The sequence below is a fragment of the Aulonocara stuartgranti genome (genome assembly GCF_965226115.1).
Source record: "Aulonocara stuartgranti genome assembly, chromosome: 18".
Classification (NCBI taxonomy): Eukaryota; Metazoa; Chordata; class Actinopteri; order Cichliformes; family Cichlidae; genus Aulonocara; species Aulonocara stuartgranti.
This window is the reverse complement of record NC_138954.1, coordinates 23,065,425-23,089,510: the sequence shown is the minus strand read 5'-3', so window position 1 is coordinate 23,089,510 and position 24,086 is coordinate 23,065,425. Positions and strand designations below refer to the sequence as shown.

General features: G+C 40.9%; 2 protein-coding genes across 5 annotated transcripts in view; one reads left to right on the top strand and one right to left on the bottom strand.

Annotated features, from left to right (window-relative positions):
- Positions 1-479: 479 nt before the first annotated feature.
- On the top strand, positions 480-14,599 carry map3k20b (mitogen-activated protein kinase kinase kinase 20b). The gene is made up of 11 exons (XM_082512187.1): positions 480-867; positions 2,080-2,167; positions 4,212-4,313; positions 4,710-4,775; positions 4,917-4,945; positions 5,045-5,182; positions 7,388-7,474; positions 9,777-9,851; positions 9,968-10,074; positions 12,807-12,987; positions 13,082-14,599. Exons 1-11 carry the CDS (start codon positions 709-711, stop codon positions 14,054-14,056), a joined length of 2,007 nt encoding a protein of 668 aa, XP_082368313.1. The 5' UTR covers positions 480-708; the 3' UTR covers positions 14,057-14,599.
- Positions 14,600-14,673: 74 nt separating this feature from the next.
- The window catches only part of dnah9l (dynein, axonemal, heavy polypeptide 9 like), a 53,878-nt gene continuing 44,465 nt past the window's right edge, over positions 14,674-24,086 (bottom strand). Inside the window, exons 83-93 of one of the 4 annotated variants that reach the window (XM_082512174.1) lie at positions 23,924-24,061; positions 23,648-23,737; positions 23,371-23,562; positions 23,092-23,211; positions 22,675-22,734; positions 22,329-22,511; positions 21,887-22,069; positions 21,445-21,560; positions 21,094-21,206; positions 20,862-21,029; positions 14,674-14,939 (exon numbers count right to left, since the gene is read on the bottom strand). In XM_082512174.1, coding sequence (XP_082368300.1) covers positions 14,692-14,939; positions 20,862-21,029; positions 21,094-21,206; positions 21,445-21,560; positions 21,887-22,069; positions 22,329-22,511; positions 22,675-22,734; positions 23,092-23,211; positions 23,371-23,562; positions 23,648-23,737; positions 23,924-24,061 — 1,611 coding nt within the window. In that variant the 3' untranslated portion in view covers positions 14,674-14,691. Of the gene's footprint in view, positions 14,940-20,861; positions 21,030-21,093; positions 21,207-21,444; positions 21,561-21,886; positions 22,070-22,328; positions 22,512-22,674; positions 22,735-23,091; positions 23,212-23,370; positions 23,563-23,647; positions 23,738-23,923; positions 24,062-24,086 lie in introns of those variants that run through there. The other 3 variants (XM_082512175.1, XM_082512176.1, XM_082512177.1) reach the window with 3 other exon arrangements.

The window sequence follows — 24,086 nt, the reverse complement described above, 5'->3', positions numbered from 1 at the left end:
CGGCCTTGCCTGGCTTCTCTGGTGAGTGTGTGTTTTTAACTGCAGAGAGTGTGAGCGGATAGATTTAGGTGCATATGTGGCAGCAACAACCTTGTTGCTAAATGATTTACACTATGTCAGACGCGCTTATAAGCCAGAGCTGTATGTGTGTGTGCATTCAGCGCTTTATATAGCCACAGTTATCCAGGAAGAAGGAATGCCCGGGATGCCAATGACCATATTTGAACTGTGTGTCTGCTGCAGACAGACGGCACACACTGACTGCAAACCGTAACTTGCACACAGTCAACGCTCACTTCTCCCTCATCTTCAAGCTTGTGTATGTGTGTGTGTGTGTGTGTGTGTTTGTGTGCTCTGTGTTGTAGTTACACTGGATCACCACTATCAGGCAATGTAATACCTTGTCTGGTAGTGACAGTTGACTTTTCCTCACTCACAGGGAGCAAACTTCTCTCTCTCTCGCTCTCTCTTTCCAGCACTTTCTGGTTTCTTCTCCCTGACAATCTGCTCTGCTGACCGACAACATCCACTCTGGCCCTGTGGAGGAAACTACTTCCCTTCTCTTTTGTGTTGTTCTCCTTCACTTGCTCTCAGCTCATCCGTGACTTGTATACCTTCGGGATAGCGGTTAGGTAGTTGGGCAGTCACACTTTATTGCTGCGCGCGCGTGTGTGTGTGTTTGAGTGCGCGGGAGTCAGTCAGTATGCCATGTCGTCCCCTGGCTCGTCGTTTGTGCAGATAAAGCATGAGGACTTGCTCTTCTACGAGAACTGTGGTGGAGGCAGCTTTGGGAGCGTCTACAGAGCTCTCTGGATATCCCAGGACAAGGAAGTGGCTGTGAAGAAGCTTCTGAAGATCGACAAAGAGGTAAAGTGGAGACACGCACAGACGTAGACCAATCACACATAATGTACAGTAGTCATTAGGTATTTCCTCTCCTTCGTGGGACGTTACTGCTCAAAACTTCAAAAACGGTTACTTTCCACTCAATACCCAGATTTGGATCCAAAGCCCCCTCATTCCCCCACCTCCCCCTCCCTTGTTGTCTGCCATTGTACATGTGTTTATCTTAAACATACCGCTTCTCATGCCCCCTCCTCCTCCTCCCACTCTTTGTAGATATAGCAGTTTTATTTATGCCTGGACTCCCCTGTTCCTCCCATTGTATGTTAGGGTGAGGTGAGTAGTACCTCGAGGCTTAATTCACTTCAGTTCAGGCCTGGGTGTGAGTCTCCACGAGTATGAGGCGGGCTGCATGATTTCCTTCCATGTTAATGATCCCGGGCTGGTAAAGGCTAATGGGTCTGTGTCAGGAAGCTGAAGTTGGGGCCTGTGGGTGTATTCATTCACAGTGTCAGATTTTATATAATACAAAAGCAAGTGCACACATGCATTATAGAGAAATAAAAGGTGGTGTCACAAGTGGGCCAACTTCATAAGATTACACAGGGAAGAAATTTTGTCGGTTGAGCGACTTCTCTGACACACAAAAATACACAGAGGGTGGGCATGCATGCATAAAGCTGTCTGCATAGTTCATGTGTAAATACAAGTTGATGGATAATGTGAGAAGTGCAGCTTCATGTGGAGCCTTCATGCATCGTTTTCCTGCACAAACTGATAGCCTTACAACAATAGATGAGAGTAAACCCAGAATGATGAATTTCTCTTTGGAAAAAAAAATATTTAGAGAGAAAATATTTTGCTCAATGCTCGATTGGAGTTTATGTGTAAATCCATTTCACTGTTAGTTTATTATGTTGCTTGGCAAAAGTTACATATTCCACACATGCAAAGATGATGATTGAGATGTTATTTCAGATTTATGGCCTGTTTACTGCTGCAGGGTGGAGAGTTTTTGTTTGGATAACTTGTGGAATGGAATAAGCTCAGGAATCCCGGAGACGCAATCAGGATTAACTTTAAAATTGGTTTTAACATTTAAGTTAGCCTAACATTCTGTGATTAATGATTATTAAAAGAGTTATTAAAAGATTAAAAGAGTCCTCTACTGTAAAACTTAAGTTAATGAAGGTGATCATACTTCTCTGCTTCTCTTTTTCTTGACCCCTCATCCAGGCTGAGATTCTCAGTGTACTGAGTCATAAGAACATCATTCAGTTTTATGGAGCCGTGCTGGAATCTCCCAACTATGGCATTGTCACAGGTCAGACTCGGAGTGTGTGTATGAGTGTGTTTTTGAAATATACACTTTCAGATGTTTTTGTCAGTGTAGTTTAATGCTTAAATTTAGACGAGATGCACAAAATGAAATGTGTGTGACTATCCTTGGGGTTCAGGTGTAATATAAGTATGAAGTCATTATCAGGTCAAGGTCTGAGGTAAGTCGTAAAAGCTACAGAATACAGTCAGGGCACACTGTGGTGCCATCTAAACCTGCACGTGTATGCGTGTGTGTGTATATTGGTTTAATTGGTGCGTATTTGATCCGAGGCGGAGAAAGTTACACGCGCGTTAACACATGCTCTGATGGCCGGCAAGTGTTTATGTGTGTATGGTGAAATATCAGAACATACTTTGAACACTGGTTCTTGCGGTGATTCCTGGCAGGACATTTGTAACTGAGACCAGCATGTTTGGATGTGGTTGTAATCCCGGCTGGGTTTATATGGTATAGATAAAGCACTGAAACACCACCAGCAATGTTTCTTGATGCCTAATGCTTACTGATATATCAAAAGTAAAGCAGGTATCAGCACATTTTGGTCTCTGTGTGCAGATGAAAACATTCAGGCATTCATTTCTATTTTCACAAGGCTACAAAGGCTTGTGCTCTACTTTCTGTCTTTGATCTGACATTAAGTAGCAAAATGGAAAAATTCTCACATATTTTGGATTTAAAAGTCAGGGCAGGATGTGAAGGTTGAAGGTGTTTCCGATGATTTGAGGCAGCTTCTCACTGTGTATGATTTGTGCACTGCTTAACAGTGGGCTGTAGCTCTCACACATTGTAACGTAAAACTTCAAGTACCAAGTTTGTTTCACTTGTTTAAATAGCAGTGGATGGTTTTGAAGATGCTGTAATATACACTACTGTAGACTTTATTATTTAAAATAGTGGTTGTTGCTGATGAGATTAATGGAGGCTCTGTTTTACACTGGTGCAGAGCTATAATCTTTCTTACTAATAACTCTTGTGGCTCTTTTCAAGATACTTTAACAAAAATAAGGAAATAATTGATTATTTAACAAATAAAGACCTCAGTAAATATATAAGCCAAGCATAGTGTGTGGTAGGTATTTAGGTATTAATTAATTTTTAAATACATTTATATATTAATATTATTATATTAGACATTTGAACGAGGAAGGTCCAGGCAGCCATTTCTGAGTTAAACTCCACGACACACTGTGAATGAGGCACACGGTTATAGGATGAACTGGATTTATATTTCTGTGGTGAATCTTTGTCCAGTCTACAAATATAACGAAGATAAATAAATGTTGCCGTTACCAACATTCATGCTTTTGTGTTGTGTTTGATCTGAAGTTTCATTTTATTGAAGATGAGATAATCTGGGTCATTTTGAACTCTCAGTGATACCACGGTGTTTGAGTTTGGGAAGTGAAGAAGTGTTTGGATCTGGAAATAGTTAATGACTTCTGACTTAAGAGGCGGAAGGTTGCGGGCTCTCGATGTGATGTGTAGCTACACTTCTACAGAGGCGCACATCAGTTTACAGCATAGGTTACATTGTTGGGTTTCAGAGGGATTTGTAGTTACAAAGTACCTACGGCATAGATTTAACACAGAATAACTCTGCGGCTAATCCTTAGCAGCTGCATGAAGCCATCATGTCAATATGGCCCAGAATCTCTAAGGAATTTTTATATGTTTTATGCAAGGCAGCTCTGAGATCCAACGTGGTACTGGCAATGTAACTATTAGATTGAATGTTTGGCTTTATTAGGGTGACAAAAAGAGAAACTAATTCATCCAATAATAAAATAGGATTTTTTATTGCTTTATGAAAAAAAAAAAAAAGTATACATGTGTGTTATATAATTGTTTTTCAGGTCAAAGGTCAACTTCAGAGTGACAGACTAATATAAAAACGGTCCTTTTTTATATAATTTTTCCTGTTAATCAGTATACTTGTTGACTCATTTTACATGATGCATTGGTGCGCATGATTTTTCTTGTTTGTCATAATGAAAATTGTTTGTGTCTGTCTGTGCTGTACTTGCAGAATATGCTAGCGCAGGGTCTCTGTATGAGTACCTCGCCAGTGAGCAGAGTGAAGAGATGGACATGAACCAGATCATGACATGGGCCATCCAGATAGCCAAGGGTAATAAGGAAAAATAAAGATGATTAAAAACTGGATATGGATATAACAGGTTATATAAGAGAGAATCTACAGTCTCTAACACACCCAATGATGTAATAAAGTCTGTCACACATTTTTAGAGAAAAAAACTTTAAACATTAATTTTTATTTAATTATATAAACCATTTTAGTATTTTGCCCTTATTTTAGCTGATTTTTTGCTGAAGTTCTTGTCTCACTTAACGTTTTAACGTCAGTTCATAATAGATTTCTGCATTAACTGAAACTGATCAAAAACAAATGGAATTGAAAGCCAAACATTGAGTATTGTTAGATAATTCCACAAAAACCAATCAAAGTGCTGTAGTTGGTTGTTTGTTTTTGATACAACGTTATTAATGATTGGTTTCCTCATAGGGATGCATTACCTGCATGCAGAAGCTCCAGTCAAAGTGATTCACAGAGACCTCAAGTCCCGAAATGGTAACACATAATTTAAACCCCATTCTGATTAGTTTTTCTAACTTGCTTTTGGTAGATGTGCCCAATCACGAGTCCTGAATGTCAGGTATTTTCAGTGTTGTGCACCATTAACTGGACTGTATAATGTGGTCTGTTTTTCAGTGGTAATGACAGCAGATAAAGTGCTTAAGGTTTGTACCTATAATGTATTTATAAACAAAACAAAAAAGACATACATCTTGTGCATTTTTGCGCATCTTTTTAATAGCGTTTTTCCTTTGATATTTCAGATTTGTGACTTTGGAGCGTCTAAGTTTCTTTCCCATACCACCCATATGACAGTAGTGGGCACTTTTCCCTGGATGGCTCCAGAGGTCATTCAGAGCCTGCCTGTCTCTGAGACCTGTGACACCTACTCCTATGGTGTGGTGAGTTGGCAGTACTGTAGGAATATCAGTATTTTAAGATCAGGAATAAGTCTAAGAAGTAGCAGTCAGTGCTAGTGCTGTAATTTAGTGAATTACAAGTAGGAGTAGAAGTACCCCAGGGGGTACTTTTGCGGTAGTCACGGGGCATATTGACGGATGAGTGCTACTAATCCTAAGAAACAGAAATTACAATTTAATTAAAGAAATGTGCAGACCAGAGCAGGTTTAAGCAGTAAAGTTAATAGTTAATTGATAGTAATAAACCACCGAGAGGGACTCATAAATGATTAAACTAGATAAGTGGTTAAATAAGTATAAATAAGAGAATAAATAACTGAAATGCAGTACTGTGCAAAAGCCTCAAACCAGTTCATTTCTTTCTTTCTTTGTTTTTTCTTGGAAAATGAGAAATGGGTGCAGTGATTTATTGATAGAGTATGTACCGGCAGAAACTGAGTTATGATGAGCTTGAAAGTCAATGTTTGGTATGGCCACATTTATTCTTCAACACAGCCTGAACTCTGTTAGGCAGCTCTTTTGTCATTTCTTTAAGTAGTCTTCAGGAATAGTTCTCCAGGCTTCTTCAAGGACATTCAAAGCTCTTCTTTGGTTGTTTCTGCCTTTTGTTCTGTTCCCTGTCAACATGATCCCACAAAGCTTGAATAATGTTGAGGTCCGGGCTCTTGGGAGGACACACCATGACTGATAGTGTTTCACTGTGTTTTTCTATCCACCAGGTATGCTTTTATTGCATTGGCAGTATATTTGGGATCATTGTCATACTGAAAAATGAAACCGTTGCTAAGCAGACACTTTCCAGATGGTATTGTGTGGTGGGTGAAAATCTGACTGTGCTTTTCTGCAGTTATAATTCCATCAGTTTTTACAAGATCCCACTGGCTAAAATGCCCAAACCATGACAGAGACTTCACTGTGTGTTAAACATGTTTATGCTCACTGTTGTACCTCTATGCTGACCGAATCTCTACATACAGTTGGAACCCAAAATATCAAATGTGGATTAATCAGTCCATAAGACCCAATTCCCATGTTTTTTATCCCAGTTCTTGTGTAATTTGGCATACCTTGGCCTTTTTTCACTGCTTCCTTTCCTTTACAATGTCTTTTTGACAGCCACTCTTCCACGGAGTCCATTTCTGAGGAGGAACAGCAGATGGATCAATTGAAGGGGCCAGATATACCTCTCAAATCCTGTTTTAGGGCTTTGCTGGATTTAACTTTTTTTTTTTTTAAGGACATGACTTTTAGTTACTGTTCATCTGCTGTAGATAGTTTTTAGGCCTACTACTTCCTTTGTCCACCACTTGTCCAGTATTGCAACATGTTTTTTTGTTTTTTTTAAAGGATACATGTACACTATACCGAGACGTGGCAAGTTTTTGGCTAATAGCTCTCTGGGAGTCAAACATTTCATGTCTGTCAAACTGTATTTTCTTTGCTATTTTTCATAGACTCAATTTCTTCTAATTTCTTTAGTTATGTGTTTTTTTGTGACAGGGTGCTAGTAACAAAGACGCTGAAGATACTATTTAAAATTGGTTCTTTGCCCTGTTGTTATGTGTACTGGTTCATCCCTTGAGTTTGATACCTTTTTTACGAATGATTCATAGGTCAGCATTAAGAGGCTTAACCAACCAACCAAAAAAAAATGTATCTGAGAACGATCAGGTACAAGGAATGGACTGAAAATTAATGAAAAGGGAAAAGTAGCCAAAGAAAAGCTCTTTAGACAGCCTGAAAAACTACTGCTCCAAAATTACATGAAAGCCTGACTTTATGGACTTTCGAGACTTTTGCACAGTACTAACTTAAAGCATGGTTATTAAGTTATACCATTTGCAGCTGTAGCTAGTAGTATGGATAAAAGATTGGGATCTCCTCTTAAACAATGAGTCACGGCTAAATGGAGTAGCTAAGAAGTTTGGGTAAATGGTAACATGATAAAGTTGCAAGTAATCCGGTGATAACATAAAAATTTCTGGCAAATGCAAAGGTCAGATTAAAATAATGCAGAAAAACTGTAAAACTTAAGTAGAGCATACTGGCCTGAACGCTAACAGTTTTTATACTCATTCCAATAGTTTCTCACCTCACGTATCAACAGTACTGAGGCCATGTAGTCACTAGTAACTGTACGCTGTTTCACTGCATTAAGCGAACCAACACCGTCTGTTCTGTGGCCAGGTGCTATGGGAGATGCTGACTCGGGAGGTTCCATTCAAAGGTTTCGAAGGGCTGCAGGTCGCATGGCTGGTGGTGGAAAAGCAAGAGGTAACCTACACGTACATACATGTGCACTTTTTTGAACATACTGAAAGCATTTAGACCCACCAGAGTTTGAAGCAACTGGAGGCACAATGTGATGCTCTCATGGTTTCCACTGTGAGCTGGTGAGGCTAAGGCAGAGTATTTTTAGGCCTGATGTCAGTTCTCTGCTCTTGTAAGGCCTGGATACACAGCAGTGGAGCTTGGCCAGACTCCCCCTGGTTAAAGCCTTTACGAGTGAGAGAGGCAGACAGAGTAAAAGAGAGAGAGGGGGGGAAAGAAGAGAAGATTGCAGCGGTGGGAGGGTCGATTCTTTGGGTTTATGAGTGGTAGGGGATGATGGTTATGCTGCATCTGTGTTTCAGTTACTAAAGTGACCGAAGCCCCTGTAAGAGAAACACACACCCCCACGCACGCACACACACACACACACACGCACGCACGCACGCACGCACGCACGCACGCACGCACGCGCACACACACACACACACACAACAAAACAACACAGAGAACATGATTCCTTCGGAGCTGCTGGCTCGTCTCCAAATACTCTCCCTAAATAACTCTCTCTCTCTTCCTCTTTCCCAGTCTCCGTCTGATTTTCCCTTTCCATTGCTACACCTCTCTTCCTGACCCTTCAGTTCGCCCTCTCTCCACTCTGAGTTGGTGATATTTTAGGATTAATCCCCAGGGAAACCGTTTCCATTTACCACATTGTACTATGGAGATGTCTGGGCCTATGATGTTCAAAGGGATTGGTTTTGTAACTGCAGTTTACACAGTACAAAAGAAAGATATACATGAACCCCCCTCCCCACCATTTAGCTCATAAACACTGTGATGGATTGTAATTTGCTGAAACTTGGAATTATAAACCTAATATTGTGAACCTATAAACTAGTTTCTTCTGAGATTAGTCCTAATTTCAAAGGACATGAACATGTTTTTCCTTGGTCAGCTTTTTAGCTTTTTCAACATAATACACACAGATTTCTGCTAAAGTTAAGACATCTCTGTTCACTCATTACTCATTTCAGCTGTGTTAAAAATTTCAGTATAAGGGTGAAGGTTTTGGCACAGTCTCTTCCCCCGAGCACTTAGTCCTGGATCTTGGTATATTCTTTATTTAAACAATTTCTAATCTCTCAGCGTATAATATGGAGAAACGAGCGACACATTTTAACACATAGTAGCCAAATGACAGGATTCTAAATTTAATTCTATAGCCACCAGAGCCAAGTTTGTTAAAGTTACTCCAAATCTGTGTCATCCACATAAAAGTTAAAGGAAACATTTTCTGCGTTTTCTGAATAATGCTACTCAACAGGAAACTGCAGAACACTGGAGCAGTAAAAGTATATAAGAGGTTGAGGATGATGAAGAGCTGGACAAATGTATAAAGAGAGCTAAAGTGGAAAAGGTTACACTTTAGTCTGTTACCTAGTTAGATTTTTCTAAAATGCCGTTTTCTGGTTTTCAGAAGAGGCAGGACTATTGCACATTTGAAGGAAGGGTGAACAATGCTGGTTAAAGGTGAGGGCTAATGGTCCCCAGAGTTTACTTTACTATGTCAAAGGAGCAGGTGGAGGTCTTTAAAGAGGAATAATACAGTAAAGTTTTCGCAGAGTGTTGGAGTAAAAAGAATTTGGAACCGAGACAAGATCTGCAAAGTCTCTGGTGTTTGAAAGCTATTTTTCTGACTTGATTTAGAATGAAATGTAATGCCAATTCTGATATCACCTCAGATCAGATCAGCTTTTGGTTAAATGCTGTGCATTTCTACTTAGCAAATGGAAGCATCCTAACATGCTGTTATTACCATGCATTGTCATTATGGGGAAGGCATCAAATTGCAAAGCTCCATCCTTTTGTACATGCTCACAGAGCCAAATATAAGACTGCAGACTCTCATTCTGAAGTTGTTGACGCTGAAGTAGTCAAACGGGTTGGCTGCGCAGGAAACTTATTCAATTTTGTTTGCCTAGTTTTTAAAAATTCAAGGTGCAGTTTATATCCAAAAAGTGTTTTTGCACAACATTATGATAAAAAATGTGATCACTTCATTATTTTCCTCTATTATACAACTGTGTAAAGTTTCATGTTAATTAGTGTAAAAAATCTTGAGTTTGGGCCAAAAGTGTGTGTTTTGCGGTCACTTTGACCTGATCACCAGATAGCTATTTGCATGAATGGATGGTTGACTAAATGAAAACACTCTGGTGAGTTAAGAAAAAAAAAAAACGGGGTGGTTTCATTTGTATAGTAATTATTTTTATATGTGTCTGTGTTATTGTGTTTGGCTATCCAGAGGCTGACCATTCCCACCAGCTGTCCAGCAAGTTTTGCAGAGCTGATGAGAAAATGTTGGCAAGCAGACCCAAAGGTAAGCTAAACTGACTCAGGACACAGTGATTAATGTGCGGAAAAAAGTTTCATATAGCGCACCGAATGCTTTCAAAGATACACGATCATATCCTGTGTGTACAAATGTATTTACAGGAGCGTCCACAGTTTAAGCAGGTGCTGGCAACCCTGGAGACCATGGCTAACGATAGCAGGCTACCGGACCAGTGTAACTCCTTCCTACACAACAAGGACCAGTGGAGGTACACACACAAAAAACACAGTCTTGTAGACATCCAAAATAAGAGTGTAACTGCACTGTGTCAGAGGGATCTCCTGACGTTTTTAAGTGCATGCTATAAAGTGTTGTTCTCTTATGAGGCTGACAAATCCACCCTCTTGAATGCGTGTGCACACGGTAGATCACAAATCCACACACGCATCAGCATGTACCCTCGCTCACATACATGTATACATACACAACTCTGTGGACACTGAAGCTCAAGGGAGAAGCTGAATGTGTGACCCTGTACTCTACTTCAGTCTATATTAAGCTCACTGGAAAGTAGCCATGGAAGAGATTCCTCTACTCCTCCACTCTGCCCTCACTCCGACATGGGGAGAAAGAGACAAGGGGTGGGGTTGGAGGTGGTGTGGGGTGGTTGAGGAGAAATCAAACTGAAGAGTTGAAGAGGAGGAGGAGGAGGAGGAGAGGTTCAGGGAGGAACAGAAATGTATTGTGTGAGTGTGAAATCTAAAACACTGAGCGAGACACAAACAGCAAGGATAGAGAAAAACAAGAGTGGACAGATGAGGGGAGGTTGGGGGGTGCAGGGAAAAAGGGAGAGAGAGGTGGCCAATGGAACAGCAGGAGGAGAGAAGGTGCAAAATTCTGTGCATATTTAACATGAGTACAGGAAGGCAATCAATTCTGAGTGAAGTTTTAGGTATGGGTGGAAAAACTTGGACAAGCTGGGAGGAGAGGTGAAGGGGTGGGATGAATGAAAGGGGAAGTATGGAAGGAATACAGGAGGAGGTATGACTCTGCACATGTCTATATTTAGTTGCCGTGAGAGATGATTGTGTTTGTGAATGCAGGCTCATCGACAGCCAATCCAATAGTGACCTCTTGTGGCAAAGGAGAGTACTGCATCAAAAGACGACTATAAAACAATGTTGTGTTCTGCTGTAAAAAGTTAACTACTCACAACTGCAAACTACTTCCTCATGAACATAAAATATTTTAATGTTATAAAAAATGAAAGTATCAAGTGAATGTGAAATAAAATTCATGAAAGAAATGAAAATGAATTGTAGTTTCCAGTGAGTATGCCTCAGAGGTCACTGCAAAATTCAAAAAATGTAAACTTTCACATTTTGCATATTCAATATACATAAAGTGAAAAATGTCTTGCAGCTTATGAAAATCACAAATCCAGTATCTTAAATCATTAAAATATTAATTATAATGACGTTTACGATACAGAAATGACCAGCTTTTGAATAATATGCTTATTTAGGCCCTCAATATTTTGCATCAGTGTCTTAGCACGGATTCAATCAAGTGTTGGCTCTGCTGTGGTGTTATTGAGGCCCAGGTTGCTGTTTGTATTTTTGGGTCTGGTGTTTCTTGACTTCCTTTTTTCAATATTCCAGGTGCTTGATGAGGTTCAGGCCAGACAAGTTGGCCGGTTACAAACAATAACAGTAATAATAACACTGTAATAACACGGTCAGCATACCATTCAGTCGTAGTTTTGGCACTATGGCTGGGTGCTGCTAGAGGTCCTTCTGGAAACGAACCGCTCTCTCCATAAAGTTTGTCAGCAGGTGGACGCATGAAGTGCTCTAAAATCTCTTTCTGATTGTCTCATGTTGACTTTGGATTAACATGGTGGACCAAACAATGTCACCGACACCAGCAGATGACATGGCGCCCCAAATCGTCACAGACTACTTCAAACACCTTGGATTCTTGGCTCCTCTCCACTCTTCTGACAGACTCTAGGAACATGATGTCCAACTAAAATGCAAAATTGAGTTTCATCTGAAAAGAGGACTTTCACTGAGTTCTTTTTGTTCTTAGCCCAGTTAAGACTCTTTTGGTGTTGTCTCTCCTTTCCTGGAGACCTCTGTGGTGGCTTTGGATGCACAGAAACCAGGATCAGTCCACTCTGAATCTTTCTTAAGTTTTTGACAATTTTTTAAAGGGTGCGATCATTCGTGTTGCATGTGCACCTTTTCCTACTACAGTGTTCCCTTTCAGTTAATCCCATTAATAAGCTTTGATACAACACTCTGAAAGGCCAGGCTTTTCATCAAATGCCTTCTTACCCTCTTTGTGGAAAGTGTCAGTGACCATCATAGAAATGACTGCCAAGTCAGCAGTCATCTCCATGATTGTAGTTGTGTGTACTGAACTAGATCGAGAGTTGGCATAGCAATTTACTTAAAATGAAAGCTTTCAAATAATCTGGGGTACTGGATTTCTGATTTTCATGACCTGTAAGTCATTAGCAGGGGTCCCCAATCCCAGTCCACGAGGGCCGGTGTCCCTGCAGGTTTTAGATATGTCCTTGATCCACCACAGCTGATGTAAATGGATAAATTACCTTCTCAACGTGTCTTGAAGTTCAACAGAGGCCTGGTAATGAACTAATCATGTGATTCAGGTGTGTTGACCCAGGGTGAGATCTAAAACCTACAGGGACACCGGCCCTCGTGGACTGCAATTGGGGACCCCTGGTCATTAGCATCAATGTTAAAACAAAAAGATTTCAAATAATTCACATTATGTGTATTGAATATATGATATATGACATAAATTAAAAATAAAACCTTTTCATTATATACAGTTTTTTTAGATGCACTGGTAGCTGTTTTTAGCAGACTACATATTAATTATTATATTCTCATTCTGAATATAGTCATTTCTCCTTTAAAACCTGGAGTTAATCACTGACCACTAATGTTTTCATGTGTACAAATACTTTAGGTGTGAAATTGAGTCAACATTAGAGCGCCTCCGGAAGCTAGAGAGGGAACTTTACTCCAAGGAGAAGGAGCTAGAGGAGAGAGAGAGGAGGCTCAGACTGTGGGAAGAGAGGCTAATGGAGAGGTCCAACATGACTCCTAGCCCCACCTCCCTACTCATGGAGCGCTCAAACATCTCACCGGTACGCAAAACTTGCCTGTATATAATTTATCTCAAACTGCCATAAACAAAATTAACTGATACCTTTTTCTTAATCTTGCCCTTGTCTCTACCAGTTCTTCACACCGATGTCCATCAGCTCCTCGGGCTCGTTCTTCCGCTCACACTCTCAGGACTCCAATAGCGCTGGGGTCAGCAGTGCTGGTGTCAGCTCTCTCCTTCGCACACTAAGCAACGGAGACACAGAGAGGGGGAGCAGTGTGGTGCTGGAGAGAGGGATGGGCTCGCTCGACAGCACGAGGCTGCACGCCATGTTCCGAGGGTTGCAGGGGAGGTTAGGGGAGGAGGACGAGGAAGAGGAGGGTACCCTAGAGGAGAAAAGCTGGGGACAGAGAGACAGAGATGACAGTGGGAGTCTGGAGGGAGGAAGGGTGCAGGTGACACTCAGGAGTTTCCCCGGTGGCGTAGTGGAAAGGGAGGAGAGGACATGGGAGGAAGGGGACAGGGAGAGAGGAGGAATGCAAAGAAGCAGGGTGACTACTATTGTCCGAGGGTACTCGGGGGGATTTGGGGAGGCGGAAGGAGAGAGGGATAGAGAGGGAGGATGGGAGATAGAAAAACTCGGCGACACGCTGGAAGAGAGAGGGATGGAGGGTGGTCTCGAAGGAGGGAGGCTCCCAACGATGTTCAAAGGTCTCCATGGGAGCATGGGGGGCTTTGGGGACATGCTGTCTTTAGATATGGATGAGATGGGGGAGATGGAGAGACTGGGTGACATGGACATGAACATGGGCGACCTGGGAGTGATGAAAGTCATTGGTCACGGCGTCAGAAGTGAGCTGGGGGTCAGGGGTCGCAGGAATGACATGGGAGTTGTAGTCCAGGATGTTAGAGGAGACGTCAGCGAGGCCATCAGCCAAAAGATCAGGGGTGAAGTGGGTGTCGTCGGTCACTCTGGGGTGCAGGTGAGCATGCGGGCATCGTCTAATCAGAACTCTGTTAAGAGCTGCAGCATGCGGCACGGAACCAAGATCAACATGGCAACAGCAGCCATGGACATGATGGAGCTCGACTGGTCTGACAGTGATTAGATGACACCTTAGCAGAAACATGCACAGAAATACACACACAGAAATACACACCGAGGCCAAACTAGAAAGATTTTGACTTGTAAGCACATGCAGTATCTGAGCTACAGTATGTGCGATCTCCTGTTAAAAAAAAGAGCTGGTATACACACATTTTTTGTTAATTTGTTTTTTAATTAAATGGACGAATACTACACCCATGTGTACTGTGAAGAGGGAAGGAAGGAAAAGGCAGTTTGAGGTTGTACTGTCATGTTGTCAGATTGGCTTCACCTGTGTAATTTAATGTGCTATTAAAACTGATGCATAACATACTGTAAGAGGTACAAGTGTAACAAAATAAGACACTTGAACGCCGCTCTAACGAGGCAGCACTGTCTTTGTTTTCTTTTTTTTTTCTTCTCCTGCTTATATCTTGTAGTTTATAGATTTGATTTGTTCCAAACATGCTTTGACTTTCAGTTCTAACTGTGATCTAGTGTGTGAAGTATTGGCATTTTTCTCTGTACATTTTATCATTTTTCAATAAAAAGAAAAGAAATCTTATATTCCAGTCACTTTGCGCTACTAATAAGTTCAAAAGGGACATCAGGAGCACTGAGGACACACTGCATCTTCACTGAGAACTCTTACACTTTTCACACACTGAGTAGAAGAGCCACTCCGGCCAGGACCCATTTGGCAGGTCGCTCCCTGGTTTTTAGACTGAAAGTCCAAACATACGTGGGTCCTCTGATCTTGGTCTTGTAGAGGGGACACTCGTAGATATTCCTGGTTTCCTGACGGTCACTGGGTACAGCTCGAACTGAGATAACAGGCATGGTTGGGGTCAGTTCCTTTAAACGAGCCTCAGTTATCACTCCGGTCTGAGTGTCCCATCTTGCACCTGTAGTCGGGCGTAGGTGAAGAAGAGAGAAGACTTAAAGCACTTTTGGGGATTTTTATGCCCCATTAACTCTCCTAGCTGCTGTTCAAGGCCATATCTGCTGCTCATCCTGAGAAGTAAGTCTGTTTTTTGCAGAGTATCATGATGTTGCAGTGAAGTTTTCACTTAAATGTGTCAATTAATCATTATATGCTTATTCTATCTAGAAGTTATAAGCACAAAATTGCTTTATAGAGTCCCAGTGATCTCTGATCATCAAATTCCAATCATTAAATCTTGAGCCCAAGTGAACGGTTTATATGAGGTGCCGTAAGGGACATTATTAATGAAACGCTCTCACACACACAACTGAAACGCTCTCACACACACTACTGAAATTTTAGCTCTCACACACACCACTGAAACGCTCTCACACACACTACTGAAACGCTCTCACACACACACAACTGAAACGCTCTCACACACACTACTGAAATTTTAGCTCTCACACACACTACCGAAACGCTCTCACACACACTACTGATACACTCTCACACACACAACTGAAATTTTAGCTCTCACACACACTACCGAAACGCTCTCACACACACTACTGATACACTCTCACACACACAACTGAAATTTTAGCTCTCACACACACTACCGAAACGCTCTCACACACACTACTGATACACTCTCACACACACAACTGAAATTTTAGCTCTCACACACACTACTGAAATGCTCTCACACACACTACTGAAACGCTCTCACACACACTACTGAAATTTTAGCTCTCACACACACTACTGAAACGCTCTCACACACACAACTGAAATTTTAGCTCTCACACACACTACTGAAACGCTCTCACACACACTACTGAAACGCTCTCACACACACTACTGAAATGCTCTCACACACACTACTGAAATTTTAGCTCTCACACACACTACTGAAATTTTAGCTCTCACACACACTACTGAAACGCTCTCACACACACTACTGAAACGCTCTCACACACACTACTGAAACGCTCTCACACACACAACTGAAATTTTAGCTCTCACACACACTACTGAAACGCTCTCACACACACTACTGAAACGCTCTCACACACACTACTGAAATGCTCTCACACACACTACTGAAATTTTAGCTCTCACACACACTACTGAAACGCTCTCACACACACTACTGAAACGCTCTCACACACACTACTGAAATTTTAGCTCTCACACACACTACTGAAATTTTAGCTCTCACACACACTACTGAAACGCTCTCACACACACAACTGAAACGCTCTCACACACACTACTGAAACGCTCTCACACACACTACTGAAACGCTCTCACACACACTACTGAAATTTTAGCTCTCACACACACTACCGAAACGCTCTCACACACACTACTGAAACGCTCTCACACACACAACTGAAACGCTCTCTCACACACTACTGAAACGCTCTCACACACACCACTGAAACCAGAGGCATTTCTGCTGAACAGGAAGTTGTTTCCTGACAAGGAAACTGATGGAAAAAGTGGTATATTTCAAAACACTACAAGGATTTCTACTCAGCAACCTGCTAGTACAGCAGTCCCCAACCTTTTTTGCGCCACGTAAATGATATAAAAATAAAAAAACGATAAATACCATGAAAACCATAAATAGAAATGTGTTCGAATTTTTGTGGAGGAATAAAAACCATTACATAGAAAGATCTCAGCTTGTGAAGGGATACAATAAAGGTGGCATCAAAACTCCAGAATTGGAATTTATGGTTGGCACCCTTAGAATTAAATGGTTAAAATCTTGTCTGTCACAGCCAGACTCTACTTAGCTCCACATCCCATGATTCTTGTTTAATAAAATAGTATACAGGATTAGACTTTATTTTGAAATGTGATTTTGCGGCAAATAAAATCCCCATAAAGATATCAAACTTTCCAAAACAGACGTTACATTTTTGGGAAAATGAGATTTTCAACTTCTCCCCATAATTCAACCTTATGGAATAATAGGGTAATAACACTTAATCAAAAATCAATTTTCAAGAGTGACTGGTTTGAACAAAAATATTATATTCATAACAGATTTGTTGGATGATAACGGTGTCATTCTAAGTTACACAGACTTTTCAGAAAAATATTGTCTAAACTGTTCTCAAAGAGAATATAACAAATTTTGTGAACTGGTCCCACTGCCTCTGCTTCATTTGATTAAAATTTTTATGATATACAATAATTTCTCATCAGTGCTCCCAAATTTATTGCTAGGGCAATGTCAGCTGTTTGATAAAAATGCAATAAGAAATTTGTTAGTAGTTTCTTCAAAGACAAAATATTTCATAGTTACAACAGAATGGTTACATGGCATGGTTCTAATTTAGTTATTTCATATACACTGGATAAAGCATACTAAAAATTTATGAAATAGCCTATTCTACCTAAAGTTAAAGAAACACACTTTAAACAAAACTAATACTGTGGCAGAATTTCTAAAAAAAGAGATTTGGCTTTGAGGTGGATCAGTGTTCTTTTTGTACTGATGAAAATGAAACCCTAGAACATCTTTTTTTCCCCCCTATGCCCTATCACACAATGTATTTGGTGCAACTTAAAAAATTGGATTTCCCTAAATATTAATGATGTGCCACTGTTTGAATTACATCATAATTTTTTTTATATGGATCATCTAGCATTGGATGTCTCAGACATTATTAACATCATCATACTTGTTGAGTATTGCAGCATCGACAGCGATCAACTCGAAGGAAAATGACGACGGAGGCAAAAATGTCCTTAATATTTTTGGGAACTTTATTCCTCATCAACATGCGGCAAAACTTTTCTCATGGGTGCCATTTTCGTTGTGGTATACTTTTTTTTTTTCTTAGGGGCGTGATGACGCAGCATCCGTGCTCTTACAATGAAACAGTGCCTCCTTGTGGTGGCAACTAAAATACTGTCTCTGTTAAACCACAGTAACCATAATGCAGTTAAACACTGTACAACATGAGTACACACAATGAATATCTTAACAATACTTTTGAGTAAATATCATATCCATTGTGCTAAATGGAGGAACGCTAAGCCTTCTCTCCCTGGTTTTATTGATGATTTTAAGATATTTTTCTTTGCTAAAAAAAGACAAAAAGCACATATGCCAAAAAAATAACCAGGATAATGCACATCTCCCGCTATTCTAAATTTTGACTTATGCTGAGGCTAATATATTGTTAAGTAATGCAGCTGTCTCACTAAGGTCCAGAATCGATTTGTTCCACGATTCGATTCAATTCAATTCGATTTGATTATGGGGAATTTTGACAGTCAGAAATATTATAATTAGTACATTTACATATTTTTGTATTTAAAAAAAGGAAGCTGACACACGCAAGACTTTATCAAAGGTGTGAGCATCACAGCAGATGCCTTTGTGTCAAAGTAGCTGAAGATAAAACACATAAAAACATGAAGGTGGTTTTCCTGGCCTGGGATTTTATAAAAAATATTCTGCAGTACATCAAAAACGAAAGAAAACCATTAACATATGAACGTTACCTCTGACGTTACAGCGGTTTTATTAGAGACACGGCTAACGTTTTGCATTTTGCATAATTTTAAAAAGTTTAAATTTATTCAGTATTGAACGGCAGAAATTAGGTTTTCTTTTCGGAAGTATGTAAAATGAAAAAAAAAAACAGCGGCTGACTGCACTGTAAACAACAGTAGACTTGTGCATAACAAGCAAGCGAATAATACAGAAAACAGATTTTTAGACGGGAAACTGTTCTTGAAGTACAGAGAGAGAGAGAGAGAGGGCTGTGCATGACGTGCGATTTTATCGTGGTGGAAGCAAAACAGTTAGGGAATTTATGACGATGTTTATGTGAAGCGCAGTTTGGATCTTCTTTTGCTGCTGGTTCAGTCAATATTGTTTGGAGAGAGATAAAACTAACAGCTTTAGAATCGGCGCAAAAACGGGGTGAAAACAAAGCGCGGACCTGCCGACAGATCAGAGTCAGCGAGCTGTCGGCTTTCAGCCCCGACCGTGTCCGTGCTGTCGGGTGAGAAAGGCGACATCTCACTGATTCTGATCCGCGGGTCCGCGCTGTGTGTTTACGTCTTTGTGCAGAAGCCGTACCTGCTCTCATTTACTGTCTTAGCTGTTTGGTGGTTGTTGAAATTTTGTGAGGTTTCACCAGAGATTCTGGGATTTCGGGTAAAATAAATTTATATTAAAAAATCGATTCAGGATTTTAATGAATCGATTTCATGTTATCCAAGCCAGAATCGATTTTAATCAATAAATCGATTATAAAAACCCACCCCTAACTAACAGGTTGCTGAGTAGACATCTGTGTAGTGGTTTGTTTGAAATCTAACACTTTTTCCTTCAGTTTCCTTGTCAAGAATTAACTTCCTGTTTAACTGAAATGCCTTCCTGTTTAACTGAAATGCCTTCCTGTTCAACTGAAACGCCTTCCTGTTCGACTGAAACACCTTCCTGTTTAACTGAAATGCCTTCCTGTTCAACTGAAATGCCTTCCTGTTCGACTGAAACGCCTTCCTGTTCGACTGAAACACCTTCCTGTTCAACTGAAACGCCTTCCTGTTTAACTGAAATGCCTTCCTGTTTAACTGAAATGCCTTCCTGTTCAACTGAAATGCCTTGGTTTTTCAGTAGTGTGTGTGAGAGCGTTTCAGTAGTGTGTGAGAGCGTTTCAGTTGTGTGTGTGAGAGCGTTTCAGTTGTGTGTGTGAGAGCTAAAATTTCAGTTGTGTGTGTGAGAGCGTTTCAGTTGTGTGTGTGAGAACTAAAATTTCAGTAGTGTGTGAGAGAGCGTTTCAGTAGTGTGTGTGAGAGCGTTTCAGTAGTGTGTGTGAGAGCGTTTCAGTAGTGTGTGTGAGAGCGTTTCAGTAGTGTGTGTGAGAGCGTTTCAGTAGTGTGTGTGAGAGCGTTTCAGTAGTGTGTGTGAGAGCTAAAATTTCAGTAGTGTGTGAGAGAGCGTTTCAGTAGTGTGTGTGAGAGCGTTTCAGTAGTGTGTGTGAGAGTGTTTCAGTAGTGTGTGTGAGAGCGTTTCAGTTGTGTGTGTGAGAGCGTTTCAGTAGTGTGTGTGAGAGCTAAAATTTCAGTAGTGTGTGTGAGAGCTAAAATTTCAGTAGTGTGTGTGAGAGCGTTTCAGTAGTGTGTGTGAGAGCGTTTCAGTAGTGTGTGTGAGAGCGTTTCAGTTGTGTGTGTGAGAGCGTTTCAGTTGTGTGTGTGAGAGCGTTTCAGTAGTGTGTGTGAGAGCGTTTCAGTTGTGTGTGTGAGAGCGTTTCAGTTGTGTGTGTGAGAGCGTTTCAGTAGTGTGTGTGAGAGCGTTTCAGTTGTGTGTGTGAGAGCGTTTCAGTAGTGTGTGTGAGAGCTAAAATTTCAGTAGTGTGTGAGAGAGCGTTTCAGTAGTGTGTGTGAGAGCGTTTCAGTAGTGTGTGTGAGAGCTAAAATTTCAGTAGTGTGTGAGAGAGCGTTTCAGTAGTGTGTGTGAGAGCGTTTCAGTAGTGTGTGTGAGAGCGTTTCAGTTGTGTGTGTGAGAGCGTTTCAGTAGTGTGTGTGAGAGCGTTTCAGTTGTGTGTGTGAGAGCGTTTCAGTAGTGTGTGTGAGAGCGTTTCAGTAGTGTGTGTGAGAGCGTTTCAGTAATAATGTCCCTTACGGCACCTCATAGGTTTACGCTAAACTTAATGAAATTCCCTCAAGCTACTTTGAGATATTGTGACAACAGGACAGACAGACAACTGGAAAACTGTCCCCAGTGCAAAGGTACATATACACAGTTAAATGTATGATTTTATTTGAACTAAAACACAGACAAGGAGAATTATGCACAAAGAAGTGGCCTGTGGTTCTGCAAGCTGCACCACAATAAGCAGAAAATAAGTGGCAGTGTTTCTACCTTCCATATAAAGTCCATACACATATGCACCCTCCCTGGCCGGTTGGTTGAACTCTTCTTTAAACTTCTTGGTCACATCCACTGTCAGATTCACTTTATCAAGAGGCCACTCATTCTTACGTGCCAGAGACTGCATCACAGCTGGAATGCAAGGACACGATGAAATAACTAAGAATTGGTTAGAAGTCAATGTATTAGTACAAATTTTCTATATGCTGTAAATGAATTTTACCAGTGAGAAAGGACTGTGGGTTGAACAGCCCAGACAGCCAGACAACACTGGGCAGAGACAGGTCCTGAGTCCAGCTGTCAAGTTCTTTGCAACGCTGCATCACGTCGTTATACCTGACATCAAATGAAAGGAAATAGACCGAGACAGCTGTTTGGATGATGTCAGTCATGTGGAAACTATATAGGGCACTGTAACTCAACTCTTCACTACACTATATGAAATGTATAACAGTACAATACCTTGGCTTATTTGATTCCCTTGCACATTATGCAAAATTGCATCAGCTGAAATTAAATGCAGAGTCTTATATAAGATTTGGGAAATCCATCCCCTGGAGAAAGAAAAACACACCATATTGCCAGGCTGTAAGTTGAGGGGTAGGCAAGCTTGGTCCAGCTATCTGGGACGTTGTCAAAGAACAAGGCTGCCTGTAGCTTCTCCATCTCAGAGGACATGGCCAGTTCACCCTTTGAGAGAGCAACAGTATAACCGCACAGATCAGAATTTATGCATGTAGTAATTTAACATCAGTGAGACATTAACACGTGACCTCTAAAGCAGCAGTGTAAATACTGTCAGAAACTCAGCTGAACACATTTTTGCATAAAGAGCAAAAGCTTCTCTGATTTCTCCTGATGCAGGCTTCTTTTCATCCTTACATCATTTGTTTGACACACACTCTGCTGTGAGGACAGTCTGTGCTGTGATGGCTTCTGTGTTTATATATTATCCAGACTAGTTTTCTACTTCTACTGTAAATACCCATTCAAACACACAAAGGTGTCAAGCATACCTTGAGTCCAAGGTCAAGCTCCTTCAGCGAGCGGCGTATCTCATAAATGAGTGTGTTCATGCGCTCACATTCCTGGAAGCACACCAGGATGTATGGCGATCGTTCAGCTGTCTTGGAAGTGATGTCGGTCATGTTGTACACCTCTGGCAGCTTTTCCAGAACTTCATCTAAAATTGATTTCACCTGGATGTGTGTAGAGCAAGTATATAGTCAGTCCAAGATGTTGGATTTACTGGTTTGCTCATTTCTATCTTGGTTCTCCTAGAATTAGAGAAGCGGGCTAACTGTGTTCCTACTGTGAATAATTTAAACATTAGAGGAGTGAATGTATCTGTTTCTGTACTTTTTATCTGTTTTATGACTTCACTGGTCACTGGTTTTGATCTATAATTGTCTTTTTATACCTTCCAAGAAAAAAAAAAACCCTGTACATCTACTGTACCTTCTCTTCTAGTGTTTGTGAGGCTCCCTCTCCAATCACAACATCAGGGGACTGCAGCTCCAGCAGAGTGTGAAAAAGGTTATCTGATGTCACTGTCAGGAACTCAATTTCTGCATTGGGATGCAACCCATAGTGCACTGGGCTCTCATGGGGCAGCATCTCATCTATGAAATCATGGTAGCCCTGGAGATGCAGAGTAACATTTTCATTTAATGAGCTGTACAGTCAGAATTATTTAGTATGAAAACTGGCCTTTAATATTCATTTACATGACAATATTTTTTCAGGGTTTAAGGTACAATAGTGTAAAGTAAACTTTAATAAAAAACTACTGGATTTAATTTACCTGATAATCCAGGTTGGAGGGAATGACAAATCCCGGTGCCAATGCAAGCTTCCGGTCAAACTAGGAGACACAAAACAGAGAGAAGTATTGTTAGCTGTGGGACTCACATACTGTACAAAACATAAAATTATTCCAAACCCAGACGGCAAAATTCCCTCGGTCTGGTGCAACTGGTTGCCAGGAACTCATGCCAGTATTTTTTTTAGCTTTTATGGACAGTCTATAGTAAAAAAGTAGTCAATCTGCTCTAACTGGAGCTGATTTTCAACCCAAAATGGCCCAAGTCTGCACAAGAAGAGCAGTTACATTTGGCTACCATATAATGCCTGCGGAGAAGCCTGTTCTTTTTCTGCAGAACACAGCCAGGTTTGCTGGCACACTACGTCCATGTTTTCTTTTACTGTCACACACACAAACCTGATTGGGCTGCATGTATTCTTCCAGATAAGTTCTGCAGAGGCGTCTGTCCCAGTCATCAGTGATGTGTCCTCCATACATGATTTCCCCAAACAAATACCTCAGGTCCTCCCATGGCACCTGTGTCATCATAATTATAAAAATCACTGCCAAGGCAATCACAACCCTAATTCGCCTGTGGCACCGTTACTCGCAGCACCACTGACAACCTCATACATCAGTGTTTCGGTCATCCAGTTATACACCATGCTTCCTATCCACAACAACAACAAAACCCACCTGTGCATTAGCCTCCAGGTAATTGTAAAGGACATTAACTGATATAGTCAGATCTCCAGTGCTGAATGGATACTTTCTGTTCCAACCCTGGGGCCCAAACTTCCTCCTCTCCGCCACACAGGCGTGAAAGTAACAGAGAGAAAACAGGATGGTCTTAAACTCCTGCTCACGGCTGCACTGATCCAGGATGTCCTGGAGAGAGGGCAAAGCAATAAGTGAATTGATAAATAAATCAAAACAAATGCACAAAGAACACAAGGAAAGAAAAAAAAATCACCTGGTCAAAGTTATCCAGAGCAGCATGTAGATTAGCATGCATGCCTGTAGGAGGTTCATTGGTGATCTTTATAGCATTTTCCAGAATTCCCTGAGTAAAAAAAATAAAAAAATAAAAATTTCATGTCACTATTAAAGTGTTCAACTGTAATTCAATGAATGCAATGCTGGTATAGGTTAAGACAGCTGGGAGAATAAATTCCTTATGTAGATGTTACATTAAAGTGTTAAAGTGAGACAAAGTGTGACTTTTCTTGCATGCTTGCTGAATCTTTACCTGTGGGATAATGTGTTCTTGGGCCGTAGATGCCGGCTCAGCGCTCATAAACACTCTGTAGTCCGGATGGCTGTCTTCACAGCAGCGCTCCAGGAGCTTCTCAAGCGCACCCAGCCAGCGAGCAACCAGATGGATGTTCTGCAGGGAAATGGAAACACATAAT

Excerpts from the sequence above, each read along its gene's own strand:
- map3k20b (XM_082512187.1), top strand. The coding sequence starts at position 709 with ATGTCGTCCCCTGGCTCGTCGTTTGTGCAGATAAAGCATGAGGACTTG. Across the intron at positions 2,168-4,211 it reads CAACTATGGCATTGTCACAG|AATATGCTAGCGCAGGGTCT; the intron begins GTCAGACTCGGA and ends CTGTACTTGCAG. Across the intron at positions 10,075-12,806 it reads CACAACAAGGACCAGTGGAG|GTGTGAAATTGAGTCAACAT; the intron begins GTACACACACAA and ends CAAATACTTTAG.